The sequence below is a fragment of the Archocentrus centrarchus genome, chromosome 5 (assembly GCF_007364275.1).
Source record: "Archocentrus centrarchus isolate MPI-CPG fArcCen1 chromosome 5, fArcCen1, whole genome shotgun sequence".
Classification (NCBI taxonomy): Eukaryota; Metazoa; Chordata; class Actinopteri; order Cichliformes; family Cichlidae; genus Archocentrus; species Archocentrus centrarchus.
Window position 1 is genome coordinate 26,987,722 of NC_044350.1, and position 13,525 is coordinate 27,001,246.

At 41.1% G+C, this 13,525-nt stretch overlaps 1 protein-coding gene across 2 annotated transcripts in view; it reads left to right on the top strand.

The window, feature by feature from the left end:
• asic1b (acid-sensing (proton-gated) ion channel 1b) overlaps positions 1-13,525 on the top strand; it is a 184,571-nt gene that overhangs the window by 140,004 nt on the left and 31,042 nt on the right. The window contains exon 1 of one of the 2 annotated variants that reach the window (XM_030730357.1): positions 7,462-8,187. The exons of the other annotated variant lie outside the window; for it this stretch is intronic. Within the exon in view, the coding sequence (XP_030586217.1) occupies positions 7,573-8,187 (615 nt within the window). The 5' untranslated portion in view covers positions 7,462-7,572. Of the gene's footprint in view, positions 1-7,461; positions 8,188-13,525 lie in introns of those variants that run through there. 2 annotated transcript variants of the gene reach the window in all.

The window sequence follows — 13,525 nt, forward strand, 5'->3', positions numbered from 1 at the left end:
CTTCTGCCACAGACGCATGTGATCAGACACACAGTAGATCCCAAAGCTTTGTTTACCCCACCGTCCACGTGACATACAATATTCATGTCCCTCCATTCAGATTTCATTTTCAGAGAAACAATAAATGAAAAATCCCAGGGGCTGGAATTGCACTGCACAGACTCATTCAACAGATAGTTCTTCTAAAGCAACTGTATATATGTATATAAACAGGTTGATGCATAACAGTTCACTTATACAGCATATGACTGTGTTGCATTATGCTGCAGATTGTTTCTCCCACCCATTTCCCATACCATCCCAATCTCCAGAACTCTCTGACATACCCCATCACCCACACAGATGGACAGAATTATGCTCCAAAAAGATATACAGATAAATGTATCTGCTCAAGATCTACAGATCGACAAACAGATTTAACTAAATACCGATGTGCATGTGCATCTGCAGAACAAGAAACCATTTTGCAACATGTCCCAATGAATTTGGCACAGGGCCATGTTCACCAGTAAGTAATATCCCCTGTTCTTTTAACAACAGTCTTTAAATGTCTGAGAACTGAGAAGACCAACTGCTGAACTTTTGTGAGATAAATGTTGACCCATTCTTGTCTGATATAGGATTCTAGCTGCTCCACAAGCCTGGGTCTTCTCTGTTGCATGATGAGCCAAATGAAACTGGTGCCAATCAGATGCTTTCCAGATTGCATGGTGGATCAAAATATTTTCTGTGTTCATAATTCCATCAATTTTGACGAGAACTCCAACACCACTGGGACTCAGTTGGTGAAAGTTCTGGACAACAGGCAGGCCAGTTAAGCAGCCAGACTCTTCTACTATAAAGCCATGCTGATGTAATAGCTCCAGTATGCAGTTTAGCATTCTCTTGCTAAGAAATACAAGGCCTTCCTGGAAAAAAAAAAAAAAAGTGCACCCTGGATGGGGAGCAAATGGCATATGTTGCTTAGGTTTTAGAGCATGTTTTGCTCTAAAACCTGTATATACCTTTCAGCATTGATGGTGCCTTTTCAGATGTGTAACCTATCAATTCCATAGGCACTAATGGACCCCCATACCAGAGATACAGACTTTTAAATTGAGTGCTGATAACATTCCCTCTGGATGGTCCCGCTCCTCTTTAGTCTGGTGGACGCAGTGCCACCCGAGGGCCAGAAGATCACAGGCAGCCAAAACTGATTTTCAGTCTGTGCACAGAGATTTCTACAGACTTTCTGAATCTTTTGATATTATGTTCCGCAGATGATGAAATCATCAAAATCTTCACAATTTTGAACATAATTCTGAAATTGTTCTAAACTTGGTGAATCTCTGCTCGTCTTTACTTATGACATAATCTCTAAAATGTTTTTTTTTATACCCATTCATATTAGTGACTTGTTGATTAGAAATTAGTATATCAGCGGGACAGCTGAGATTGAGTGGTTTGGAGACAAAGTTAGAGCGGCAGGTTTGAGACGGTTTGGACATGTGCAGAGGAGGGGTATGGATATGCTGTGACCCGATCTGGCAAAAAGAGTCGCAAATCACTGGGGCTCAGTTTCATGTCAATAACATATGAATCACTCCGCTGTGTTGCGAGTCATTTCCGGGTTCACGGGACGTAAGCAACAAGGGAGAGACTGCTAAAATGTTTTGAGCGCTCGTGCTCGCTACCCGTGATGTCATCATTAAAATTACTGTTGCAGCAAAGGCGGGGGTGCTACCTTGCCAAGACTCGTGGGACTGTTCATGCTGACGTTCGTGTGTTGAGTTACAGTGTTATATCAGTTATTCCAGTTATGTTGTGTTGGTCTCTGACTGTCAGTATTAGTTTGTAATGTGAATTGCACATGTTTATCTGCTACTGAGGGTGGCTATGGGCCAACCTGACGTGCCACTGTTTCTGTTTGTTGGTATATCTTTGCGTTATGTTAATAAAGTTGCATTCCTGTAGTTGACCAGTGTGCGGAGCACAGGAACTGCAAAATTAGACCAAGATCTCTGTCTCCTTATTCCACCTGAGCTCGCCACATTACTTTGCATTGGTGTTATCAATAAAATTACTTTGCGTATTAAATATGCAACGTAGTCTTAGTAATGACATCACTGGTAGCGCATACGAGTGCTCAAAATATGTAAGCGGTCTCTCCTTTGTTGCTAAAAACATCCCGTGATCCCGGAAATGACCCGCAATACAGCGCTCTGATTCAAAAAGTTATTGGCTAATCAGACCCTGCGACTTGCGACACCTTTTGCCAGATCGGGTCACGTATGGGACAAAGGATGCTGAAGATGGAGCTGGCAAGCAGGAGGAAAAGAGGAAGATCTCAGAGGAGTTTCATGGATGCACTGATGGAGGACATGCAGAGAGTTGGTGTGACAGAAGAGGATGCTAGGAATAGAGTGAGATGGAGGCAGATGAGCTGCTGTGGTGACCCCTAAAGGAAGCAGCTGAAAGAAGAAGATTAATGACCTGTTGCCAATTAAACTAATTAGTTGCAAAATATTCCTCCAGAGCTTTTGTTTTAGTACCACTTACTTTTCCAGCTTTTTGTTGCCCCATCCCAAGTTTTATGAGACATGTTGCTTCCATCAAATTCAAAATGAGCTAATATTTTTAATGAAATAGTAAAATGTCTCAGTTTAAAGGTTTTATACAGTTTAGTTTTCTATGTTCCATTTGAAATAAAATATGGGTTTATGAGATTTGCAAATCATTGCATTCTGTTTTTATTTATATTTTACAAAGCATCTCAACATTTTTGGAACATGGGCTTGAAAAAAGGCACCTCCAGTGTCAGGGTTAATGTCCTTTTGCAATGTTAAAGAACCTCCAGGATCCATTTTTTGATCCAGAGCTGAACAAAAAAATTTCGAAGGTGGAGGGCGTTTTCATTCATCACCTCTCTACCAGGTTTCATGATAATCGGCCTTGTAGTTTTAGTGTAATCCTGCTCCTGCCGATAGACAGCTCTGAAAAACATATTTCCGCCTTGTCACTCTCTTGGTGGATAAACAAGTCTGAAATGTCTTGCTTATGTGTGTAGCTTTATATAAATGCAATAAAAGTCAAAAATATCCAGAATAGTACTGTGATATAAATGAACTTTATTTGCACCACAGATTTGAGCACTAGTTGTACTAATAAAATGCATCATGTATTTCAGCCTTGAGCATGGCACACACTGCATGTCAGAAGGTGCAGTCTCCTCTGGTCCGCTAACGTGAATGATAAGGTGTGACGTCAAGTAGCAGCTATTAGGTTTCTGTGCTTGTCAGTCCCCTTTTCATTCATCTTTGGTTAGCTTTTCAGCATTCACTGCCTCAGTGGCCTCACTGATTGAAACTTGAGGGGGTTTTTTTCTCATTTAGAGGAACTGTCAAAGCAAAAATCCATCCTAAGAACAGCTATGTACTGATTATTCTTATTCACATTAGCTCCCTCCGATCAAGCAACTAATAATCTGTGGTGCCTAATAGGCTGTGATGGAAACTCATGACACCAGTTTGCAATGAATACTGACGTTTGTGGACTGAGAGTGGTCGTGTAATTACACTCCTTTTTGTTTCTGTGTAATGGTGCTGACAGGTCTGAACTCAAGAGAGCGTCCATAAATGTTCACGATCAGTTAAGAATAGCCCACATCAGCTTTATGTTTATCAGCTCTAAGACTTCACAACAGCAAAGATAGGCACTCACAAAAAAAAGGATGAGCTGTCTGATGATTGTAATGCCATGCATATGTTTCTTTTTAAAGGAAGATTGCTGGGATGCCTGAACTCTTTTTTTGAAACACTTCAAAAAAAAAGAAAAAGCTGTATTTTTATAGTTAAAATTCTGATGTGTGGTTATTCACAGCTATAAAAATCAATAGTCTTTCAGCAAAGTCTGCACTTTTCTTGTCAATATTAATCAAAGAAACTGTTCTTTATGGGATTTCTTCTTTTTCTGTCTTGATTGAATCAGTAAAGAAGTGAAACAATATCTCCCCTTTGTCCATTGACAAATTCATAGTGTGTGTGTGTGTGTGTGTGTGTGTGTGTGTGTGTGTGTGTGTGTGTGTGTGTGTGTGTGTGTGTGTGTGTGTGTGTGTGTGTGTGTGTGTGTGTTTTACATTGAACAGTCCAATAGGATATTTGTTAATGTCACAGATGCTTTGGTATGAATAGCAATAATATGTGGCCAAAGTTCCCTGATAAATATCCCTGTTTGGTTTCATAATGGGTTCATTAGTGAAATTCTAACAGCATTTTCAGAAGCAGCATGCATTTGTTATTCTGTTGTTGTTGTTACACTTGCTGTGGGATTGTGTTGCTGTGTCAAACAAGTACATCATTATCCCTTCACCCAGACGGATTAGCTTGTTGCTCAGAGCCTCTCCTCCGATATGTCTCTCTTGATGAGCTGGCTGGGGGGAAACAGGGTTGAACAAATGTTGTTAAATGCCACAAGTGTCAGGATCCTTCTCCTGTGAGTTCTGATGAACCGCCCACCATGTTATTAATATAAGTAATAAATAATCTGTAGTGATCCTCTATTTTTTTAATCTCAGCCCGGATACTTTTCTGTTTGCACCAGACAAGAAAAAATGTATTTAATCTCCCACACGTCTGTCCTTTTATTTTTATTTATTTATTTTCTTTTTACAGGCATGCAGCATTCTACACTTAACTACATTCAGTCGAGCGCATCTTGATTACCTCAGTGTAACTCCTGACTTCTGCATGTGGTGGTAGAATCTCACTGAGAAGGCATTACGTACCCATAGTTGAACAGCCATTCCCTATGACACCCTCACTCATTGAAACATAAGTAATCACCCCAGCAGAAGGCCTGATTATCCTCTGAGGGGACATTAGAAGTCAGGTGTGCTGCAGAGAATGACAGTAAAAAAACTATGAGTAAGCAGGCTGGATCCTGTATGAACCCAGAAAATGTAGAGAGAGTTGGTGGTTGCCTGGTTTCATCCTTTCTTCCTAGCCCTAGCCCTATGACCTATGAAGGAAGTAATGCACCCAGTATGTGGCAAGGCAGAAATGGGGCCAAAATGAGCTTATGAGCCCCTTTAATTTCCCTCTTCATCCCACTCTGTATGCTGTACATAGTTATTCAGTGCCAGAATATTGCCTGGTATATTGCGTGGTAATTTAATTAAATTTACCTGAGCAATATGCAACAGAAAACACAAAACAAAATTAATGGCCAGACAATAACACAGTGAAATTAATCTGTACTTAGAGACTCCGCTCCACTGTTCTGTTTATTCTCCTTGTAGCGTGAAGACTAAGTTTTTTGCACATGGGAGGAGGAAACAGTCAGAGTAGTCAAAGTACTGTATTAATGTGATGCTTGTTTTTTCCAGCCAATAGTCTCACACTCTTATGTGCAGTTGTCAAAATGTTGATGGGAAACAGCAAATGTGTACATTTAAAAAAAATATAAACCATGACATTTTGGTATTTTTTACTACTATACTTTATACAATTTAAACTGGCATTACACAATACTGTATTTCATTGGCTCTTAATACATTTTCATAAAAGTACAGAAAAACCTGAGGAATAATCAGAGGTTTGGTGGAAGCACTGTGATGTGAGTTTATTTGTTCAAAAACTGTAAGTCTGTAAGTCTTATTGCAGTGAAAATTGGACCAAATTGTTTACATTTCAAAGTATAACTTCCATATAGAGGAGAAGCTCACAGTGACGCATTGTTTTCAAGCTCAGTTGTACTTTTCAGGAATTGAAAGCTGTGTTTTTGAAGCTATTGCTCAGTCTACCTTTGTCTGCCTCATGTTTAGTCAAACAGCTTCCAACACAATAGCCAACCACCCAACCACAGCAGAGCAATGCTCACCTTGCATATCAACCAACCAATTGCAGTTTGTCGTAAGGAGTCTGTGAAACCAAAAACTAAGTGAATGTAACAATGATGGTCCCACATGAGTTACACACAGCCATCTTCCTGCTATACTGTATTTCCAGTGCTGTGCATAGATAGATAGATAGATAGATAGATAGATAGATAGATAGATAGATAGATAGATAGATAGATAGATAGATAGATAGATAGATAGCCCATAACTGCTGTTTTTTTCCAATATCATTGTCTTCACTGGTGCTTTTTGCCATCCCTGACTTCGGTCATTGTGTTCCCAGATCACAGCAATTACCAAAGTTTCAAGCAACCCTGATTTATTCCTTAGATCATATAGAGTGACACTCCACATTTAAGCTTTCTCTCTCCTATCATTCACACTGTTTTCTTCTCAGCTCTTTTTCCTTTGCAGTCACGCACTGGCCTAAGCAATACACACATGTACACTGTCTACAAGAAGAAGAACACAGTTTGAATCAGACCTGCAGAGTGTCCAGCTTTTACTCGGGGTTGGAACACTCTGTGATGGTGATCAACCAAGCATAAACCACCACTTAACCAGCACCCCCGAGAGAGAGATTGTTTTCGCAAAACGCTTTGTCAATGGTGCATTCAAGCCTCGCTCTCTAGCTTGAAACGGGTTCCCCTCATCACAGTCAAACCAGGGCACTGCAGGGTCAGAAAAACCATTAAATGCTACTTTGGCTTGTTGGGACTTCGAGAGATGCTTTGAAGACGCGCGACATGATTTCCATTAATATACCAGCAGCATCTTGACCTTTTTTTGTTTTCCTTCTAAAATCATCTTTGACTGAAACACTTCAGAGAAATGACATTCGGGAATGTCAGCCTGTTTACTTACACCTGAGTGAGGATTTTTTTTTTTTTTTTTTTTTAACAGAAGTCACTGTTTACCATGAATCTGGATTGTTTAAAATTCAACTGGTGGGACAATAATGAAAGAGAATACAGTCTCTGGAGCTTTACTCTCTATACTCAGTGTTCAATTTTGTGGGAGAATACATGTTGAGAGGCAGCGGGATTAAGGCGTGTGTGTGTGTGTGTGTGTGTGTGTGTGTGTGTGTGTGTGTGTGTGTGTGTGTGTGTGTGTGTGTGTGTGTGTGTGTGTGTGTGTGTGTGTGACGGGTTTGAAAAGGAAGACAAATGGTCTGTAGCTTCTGAGGCCAGTGATTTCATTCAGCAAACCGCATATTCCGAAGAACCGTGTGTGTTACAAGTGAGGTTAGAGGCTGGAAAAAAGTGAGAATTAAAATAGGGAGGCAGAGAGAACGAATGTGTTTTACCATGCAAGTGCGATTTTAACTAAATCCATTGTCTCGGGGGAAATTCTACAGATTTTTCTTAGAGACTAACTGCTTGTAATTTAGATGAAATAATCCCCTAAACTCCTGTTGCTGCACAGTAGCGCACTAAATCATTCGGAGTAACTTCACTTCCCCCCGGACAAGCTCTGGGAGCGCTGTGCGGCTGACAAAATACTCCCCCATCACCGCCACAAGCTGCTGTTCAGTGGCAGAGAAGACCGACTGGAGCTGCGTGCGTTTCACTCTCTCTCTCTTTCTTCAAAGTCTCTGACAAACAGCAGCCATCGAAGAGCACAGAGGCGAGTTTAGGCGCATTCACTGTGACCACAGCGGGACCGATGTTGAAAGCGCGCTCCAGCCTTTCTCCAAAATGTGCCAGTGCGGCTCATCTGGATCAAAACCCAGACCGGGCTCTCTCGCCGAAGCCGGGAAGCTCTTCTTGAAACACACCACTTTGCACGGCTTGAGACACATCTTCCTCAGCGGTTCCTACCCCCGAAGAGTTGCGTGGCTGCTGGCTTTCTTGGCTGCTTTGGCTCTGCTCTTCACCTGGTCCTCAAACAGAGTGCGGTACCTGCTCTCGTCACCCGTGTACACCAAGGCGCACATGGTGTACGCCAAGCGACTCGTTTTCCCCGCTATCACCATTTGTAACCAGAACCTCCTGCTGCCGCGGCGCATGAAGAAGACAGACATATTCAGCGCGGGGAAGTGGCTGGGACTTCTAGGGATGAACGGGCAGGTCTCCCCCGCTGCGAGAGAGGCGCTCACCCCTCTGCGTGGCGACACCGGTGGGAGCACAGAGGGCGAGCCGCCCTGGTCCCCGTTGTCTCGGATTTTGGACTTCAATCACTTCCTCCCTCCTCCGAGGGAGTCCGAGCCGTCTATGAGACAGCTGCTGGACCGGCTGGGACACCAGCTGGAGGAGATGCTGTTGTACTGTCGGTACCAGGGAGAGCTCTGCGGGCCCCGCAATTTCAGCACTGTGAGTGTTTTGCCAAAGTTATTTATTTATTTATACGTGAACCGCACTCCTTCCCAACAGGTTGGTGTAGTTTTTAGAGATGGATGCAGGGTTTGTTTGTTTTTTTTTTTCAATTATTTGACTGAGTCACACGATGAAAACTTTATTAGAATCGTATGTATGGTACAAGAATGGATATCAGGCTATGTAATTAATTCACCTTGAACGCACGCAATTACCAGGATGCACAACGCGCATTCCTCCGCACTGTTGCTTGGTGATGCGCCTCAGTAGTTCAATTAACTCTCCCTCTCCCCACGTCTTAAGCTCCATCCATATACATGCCACTGTAATATTTATATGGACTTACGCTGCATCCCACTCTTTTATTAGGCAATTATTCTGACTGTATCTGAATTCGTAAATATATTTCTGTAATAGATCTACATTAACGCGCCTAAACAGGTTTTACAAGATTTGAAGTGCTGGTCTGATATTTACTTTTCATAAGCTAGTCTTCTTTGCTCTTTGCCCTGCCTCACTTGTTTACACACTTTCATATTCCTGTCACTTTATACATTATAAAATTTCCATTGTAAATTCCACAGAAACAATAGCAACAGTCGAATTTTTTTTATTGGCAGCGATTGCTAAATCCAGCAACCTTCAGACCACATGCAGACCACATGGTCTGGATGAGTCCCTCCTTCGTCGTCCATCACTGCTGGATCAATGTGTATACAATCCTGTACTCACAAGAGACCAATCTGCCTCTAATGAAGACTTTTGATTAATTTAGCAACGCTTTACAACACTCACTGACACTGTGATAGAGTGTAGTTAGCGTTGGCCTCATTGGTAAACTGCAGCCCCATTGATTGCATTCCATCATCATGTGGAGAACAATGTAAAAGCCAAGTACTGCTCTCTCTCTCGCACCTCATTACCCAAATTTGTTTTCAGTTAAGTAGATTTTTCTGTGGCGTTAGAAACACAGTTTGATGTTGGGAAGGCTTTTCAGTTATTTGCAGCAGGCATGATGACTAAGGATTATTTTTTGTTTTAGGAAAATGTACAATTTGAAACTCTTTGCCTTGATGGCAGCCCTCGGTCTGTGTCATCAAACCGTATCCACAAATAATGCATCAAAAACTGCTTCTTCTTTTTTCATCTCAAATTAAAAGCAACATAAAACATGTTATCAAAGTCAAACACATTTCTTCAGAACGTCATTGCTAGGGATGCCTAATGTTGCCTTAATGTGGGTGAGGGGGGTGGGGGGTCATCTAAGCAAGAGCAACTTAATTCAGAGAGAAACATAATACCAAAGTCTGTGTTTTGGGGCAAGTGCAACTCCATTGATAATCAATGATGATCTCCTTGGCCTCAGGGTAGGCAAGACAAGCTGTCAGCATGAGTTAGACCAATAGAATCAGTCACACTTGAGAAGCGAGGTGTGGAGGACCAAGTCTGTCTACATAGAATTTCAGGATGTATTGACTTTTGTGCAAGAACCCCCTGTGATGCTGGGTCTCTCTTGAAGCTTTATAAATATGGTCCACTGGCCTCAACAATCTATCCTTCTCTCCATTCGTCTTTATCCGTGCTTCACCAACACACATGCCTAATTCTCAGTCCTGTCTCTCCTCAGTCGTGGGTTACACACATTGATTTTTATTTAAGAAGTTGACCTAAGAACATGCTGGTAGCCTGGGCACCTCCACTGACTGAAGACTCTGCCCAGTGTTTTCTTAAATCTTAATGGAAAGTCTGTGTATTTAAAGGTGTATTTGCTGTGTGTGAGAGATTAAGTCAACATTAACTGATGAATTAAAGATTTTCGGGCAGTAATATAAACAGTAAACAAAATATTCACAGATTATTACCCTATGAATTTGTTAGCAAGCTGTTAGTTATTAGCAAACAGTGGCCTTTTTTTTTATATCTCCAGCCAATACTGAGTAACATTAACATTCATTCTGAGTAATGTTTCATTCCACTTTTGGTCAACAAGGTTTGCCAGTTACAACTTGTGTGCACTTTTTTGGTGCTGGGCAGCTACTGCACAATTTATTGTTTGTTTTTTTTTTAGAAGTCTTTTTTTTTCTGATAAAACAGACCCCTGCTCTGTCTGGAGACAATGCTAATGAGAGCAATGACAGTAAACCAAAAAAACCTAGATCAACACAGCTTTTATAGTCATTCCTGTACCACAACATCACCAGCAATAGCATCGTTATCCTAAAAGGCACACAACCAGGTTGTTTATTTAAAAGGTGTTACTATGATGCTTCCTAATTAGAAAACTTTTTGTGCTGTTCCATTTCAGCCCACACCTGTGTTCTTATAACTAGTCAGGAACATATCGGAAGCACTGAGCAAAATTAACATCTGTAAACAAGACAGAACCAAAGCTGTCAAGGTCCATTTAGCTCTTGAGCACCCCTGGGTCTCCTGTTCTAGGTTGACTTGAATCAAAGCTGAGATCATTCTTGACCTTGGAAACAGTTGTCTCATTTCCCAAGGGCCATTAAGTAGATTCCTCAGGTTTTCATCTGCTGATGAAGACTGTCTGTTTATCAATGCAGCAAAAAAAAAACAAAAAAAAACAGCCACAACAGAAACCTTGAGATGAGGTTGTTTTTAAGAGATTTGAGAAGTGAAACTTTCACTAGAAGTGAAACTATCTGTGATGTCATATTGAATTGTATTATAACTTTTACAGATAAAGCAGAAATTGGGTGCATTAGAAAAGTAAGCTGCCATACATTATTATGAAGTCACTAATTCTTGTATTCCTTGCCCTGGGTGAAGTTCAGCCAAGACAATCATTCCCAGGTGTGTGTGTGTGTGTGTACGTGTTTGTAACTGTCATAACATAATGCACTTGGTGTACTCAGCTCTGATTTTGATATCAGTGGAGGAGGGGGAAAGTGGTTCCCTGGCAACTTTAGGGAACAGCTTGTGCATCCTTTTCACATTGTCATGTGAAGAATAGCCGAGGGCCATCTCAACAGTCTCGGGCTGTCTCTCTGTGAATTATTTATCGAAGAGAAAGACAGTGACATTTCAGCACCCTGTGTGAACAAGACAGAGTGATGTCTCTCTCAGTGTTTTTTTCCCATAGGTGGGCTTGATTTAAATATTTATATTCCATGTTTACAAGTTAACAAGATCCAGCAGTTCTCACTTTAAATGCAATATATAGGGCACACTGTTCAATGGAGCAAAAACCAAATGCAGTGTGAGATTTACCTTCTTGGGAAAACCTGCTTAGGCATCACAAATGTGTTATCTTCCTTAATGCTAAATGTCTTTGGGCAACAAAAGATTACCAGCAACAAGTTTCAAACATTAATGATCGCTGTGTGGAGCCATTCATTACTAGCCCTTATCCCCGCACTGCATCTAGAATTCATTAATTTAAAGCTTATTTTTAAATATTATTAACAAGGTCTTGTTTCTGCCTCAAGCGTAAAGGTTACACTTTTCCAGAATAATAAGCAGATTGAGCTAAACATTTGAGGATGCATTTGAGAAATTTTAACACTGAAAACGAGATAGACATGTTGTGTGATATACAGACGCGAAGAAGCTCCAAATAAGCTCAAACATTAGAGCTTCGGAGCACAATGAAGATCCTGACTCCCCAAGGTCATCACCGGCACCCACTTCTGCGGCTCTTCACTCAAAGCAGTGAGCACAATCTCCTGGTTACCACAGCAACTCTGACTACAGGCCTCCTGCAGTCAATCACCACATTACCAACACATACACGCAGATGGTGAGCAGAGCTGGCTGCACAGTACACATGCATGAAAATACTGTACACGCTTAATATGAGCATAGTCATTCATATTCTTGTACAAATGTGTGCGCGCGCTCGGGCACATGCACAGTGAGAAATAGATGTGCTTGCAATTGCAACAATCTTATCGCTGTTTTTCTCGATGTGTATCTGCCGAATGCTTTTCGCTTTTCAGTGGGAGCAGCACTGCCTCTTCTTTTGTTCACACTTGTCTCCTGAAGAGAAAAGAAAAAGTCTTATCGAGATTCAATGGGAAAACTTGGGGGAAAAAAAAAAAATTGCGCTAACAAATCAGTAGCTTGTTTAGGTGTAGACGGGTCTGTTGGTTAAATTCTGTGCTTCCAAGGTGTCAAAATAAAAGCAAACGTTTCCTTTCTTCTGCAGGTTTTACCCATTGTTTGTGCCTGATATTTTCAGTAAGATTTCTCTGCCTTTAAATTCCAGATGATAAACAATAATCAGATTTTGGTGAGCGGAATCTCCGGGACTAAGATGGATTTCAGCGGGATTGTATTGATATCCTGCTTTGGCGTCTCTGCTCATAGAAAGTCAAGCCCTGCTTTTGACTCAGTTTTTCCACTTATGCACTTGAAAGGTCACATCTCATATTGTGTCCGACCATCACAAGGCTTTTTATTACATTTCATCACTTTGTGTTTTAAAAGCTCCTATATAACGGCCCCATAGGAGGTAATCCATTGCGGTTTGTGCTCCATTCTTTTCCACACACACTTCAGTGAACAGGATTTACATTATACTAACTTTTCCTCTCTGAGACATGGTTGCAATCTCTTCAGCTCCCTGCTCCCTCTGGTGTTTGTGACATATGAGTAATTTGTCATGAAGCACTAATGTCTGACTCACACATCACCCATATCATGAATGCCTTCTTATTTGTTCCCAAGATCCTTGCAATACATTCAGAATAAAGAAATCTGCAACAATTTTAGGCAGCCTCGCTATAAAAATAAGGGATAAAGTGCAAACGATCTTTTTCTGACAAAGAATTCTTATCTTCACTGTTTGCTGTGAGAACTGCATTTGCACTCAGAGTTGAGGGCAAAGAAAAGAGATTTATTTCGTTCATTACTTCTCTGCTTCGCTGTTATTTCTTCTCTCCAAACCGCCTCCCTTAGTTGGTTTTACTGTTTCCTCATTTGAATGTCAAAATGTTGAAGGTTAACAGGAAGTTAATTGAGCACCAGCATGCTTTGATACAAGGCGCACAATCATGTCGCTTGACAACAAAGTAAGAGATGATTGTATTTTGGATCCTAGCCATGGCTTTCCATTTCCTAATGTTTATGATTGGATTACATATCCATTAGTTCACTGGCAATTATTTCTTTGCCAGTAGGTCACAGTTCCCCGCTGCCCACTATAGTAACTCTTTAGTAGATGCGACTGTGTGGATCAACTCTTCGCATGTAGTTTGAGGGCAAGTAGTTTGGTTTGGCTGCATCATCTTCATTGAACTCTGTGTTGGCTTTCTCTGTGTGTTATCCAGATGAGTTGGATGTCTTTTTTCTTTGTTCAAGATGCTTTGAATCT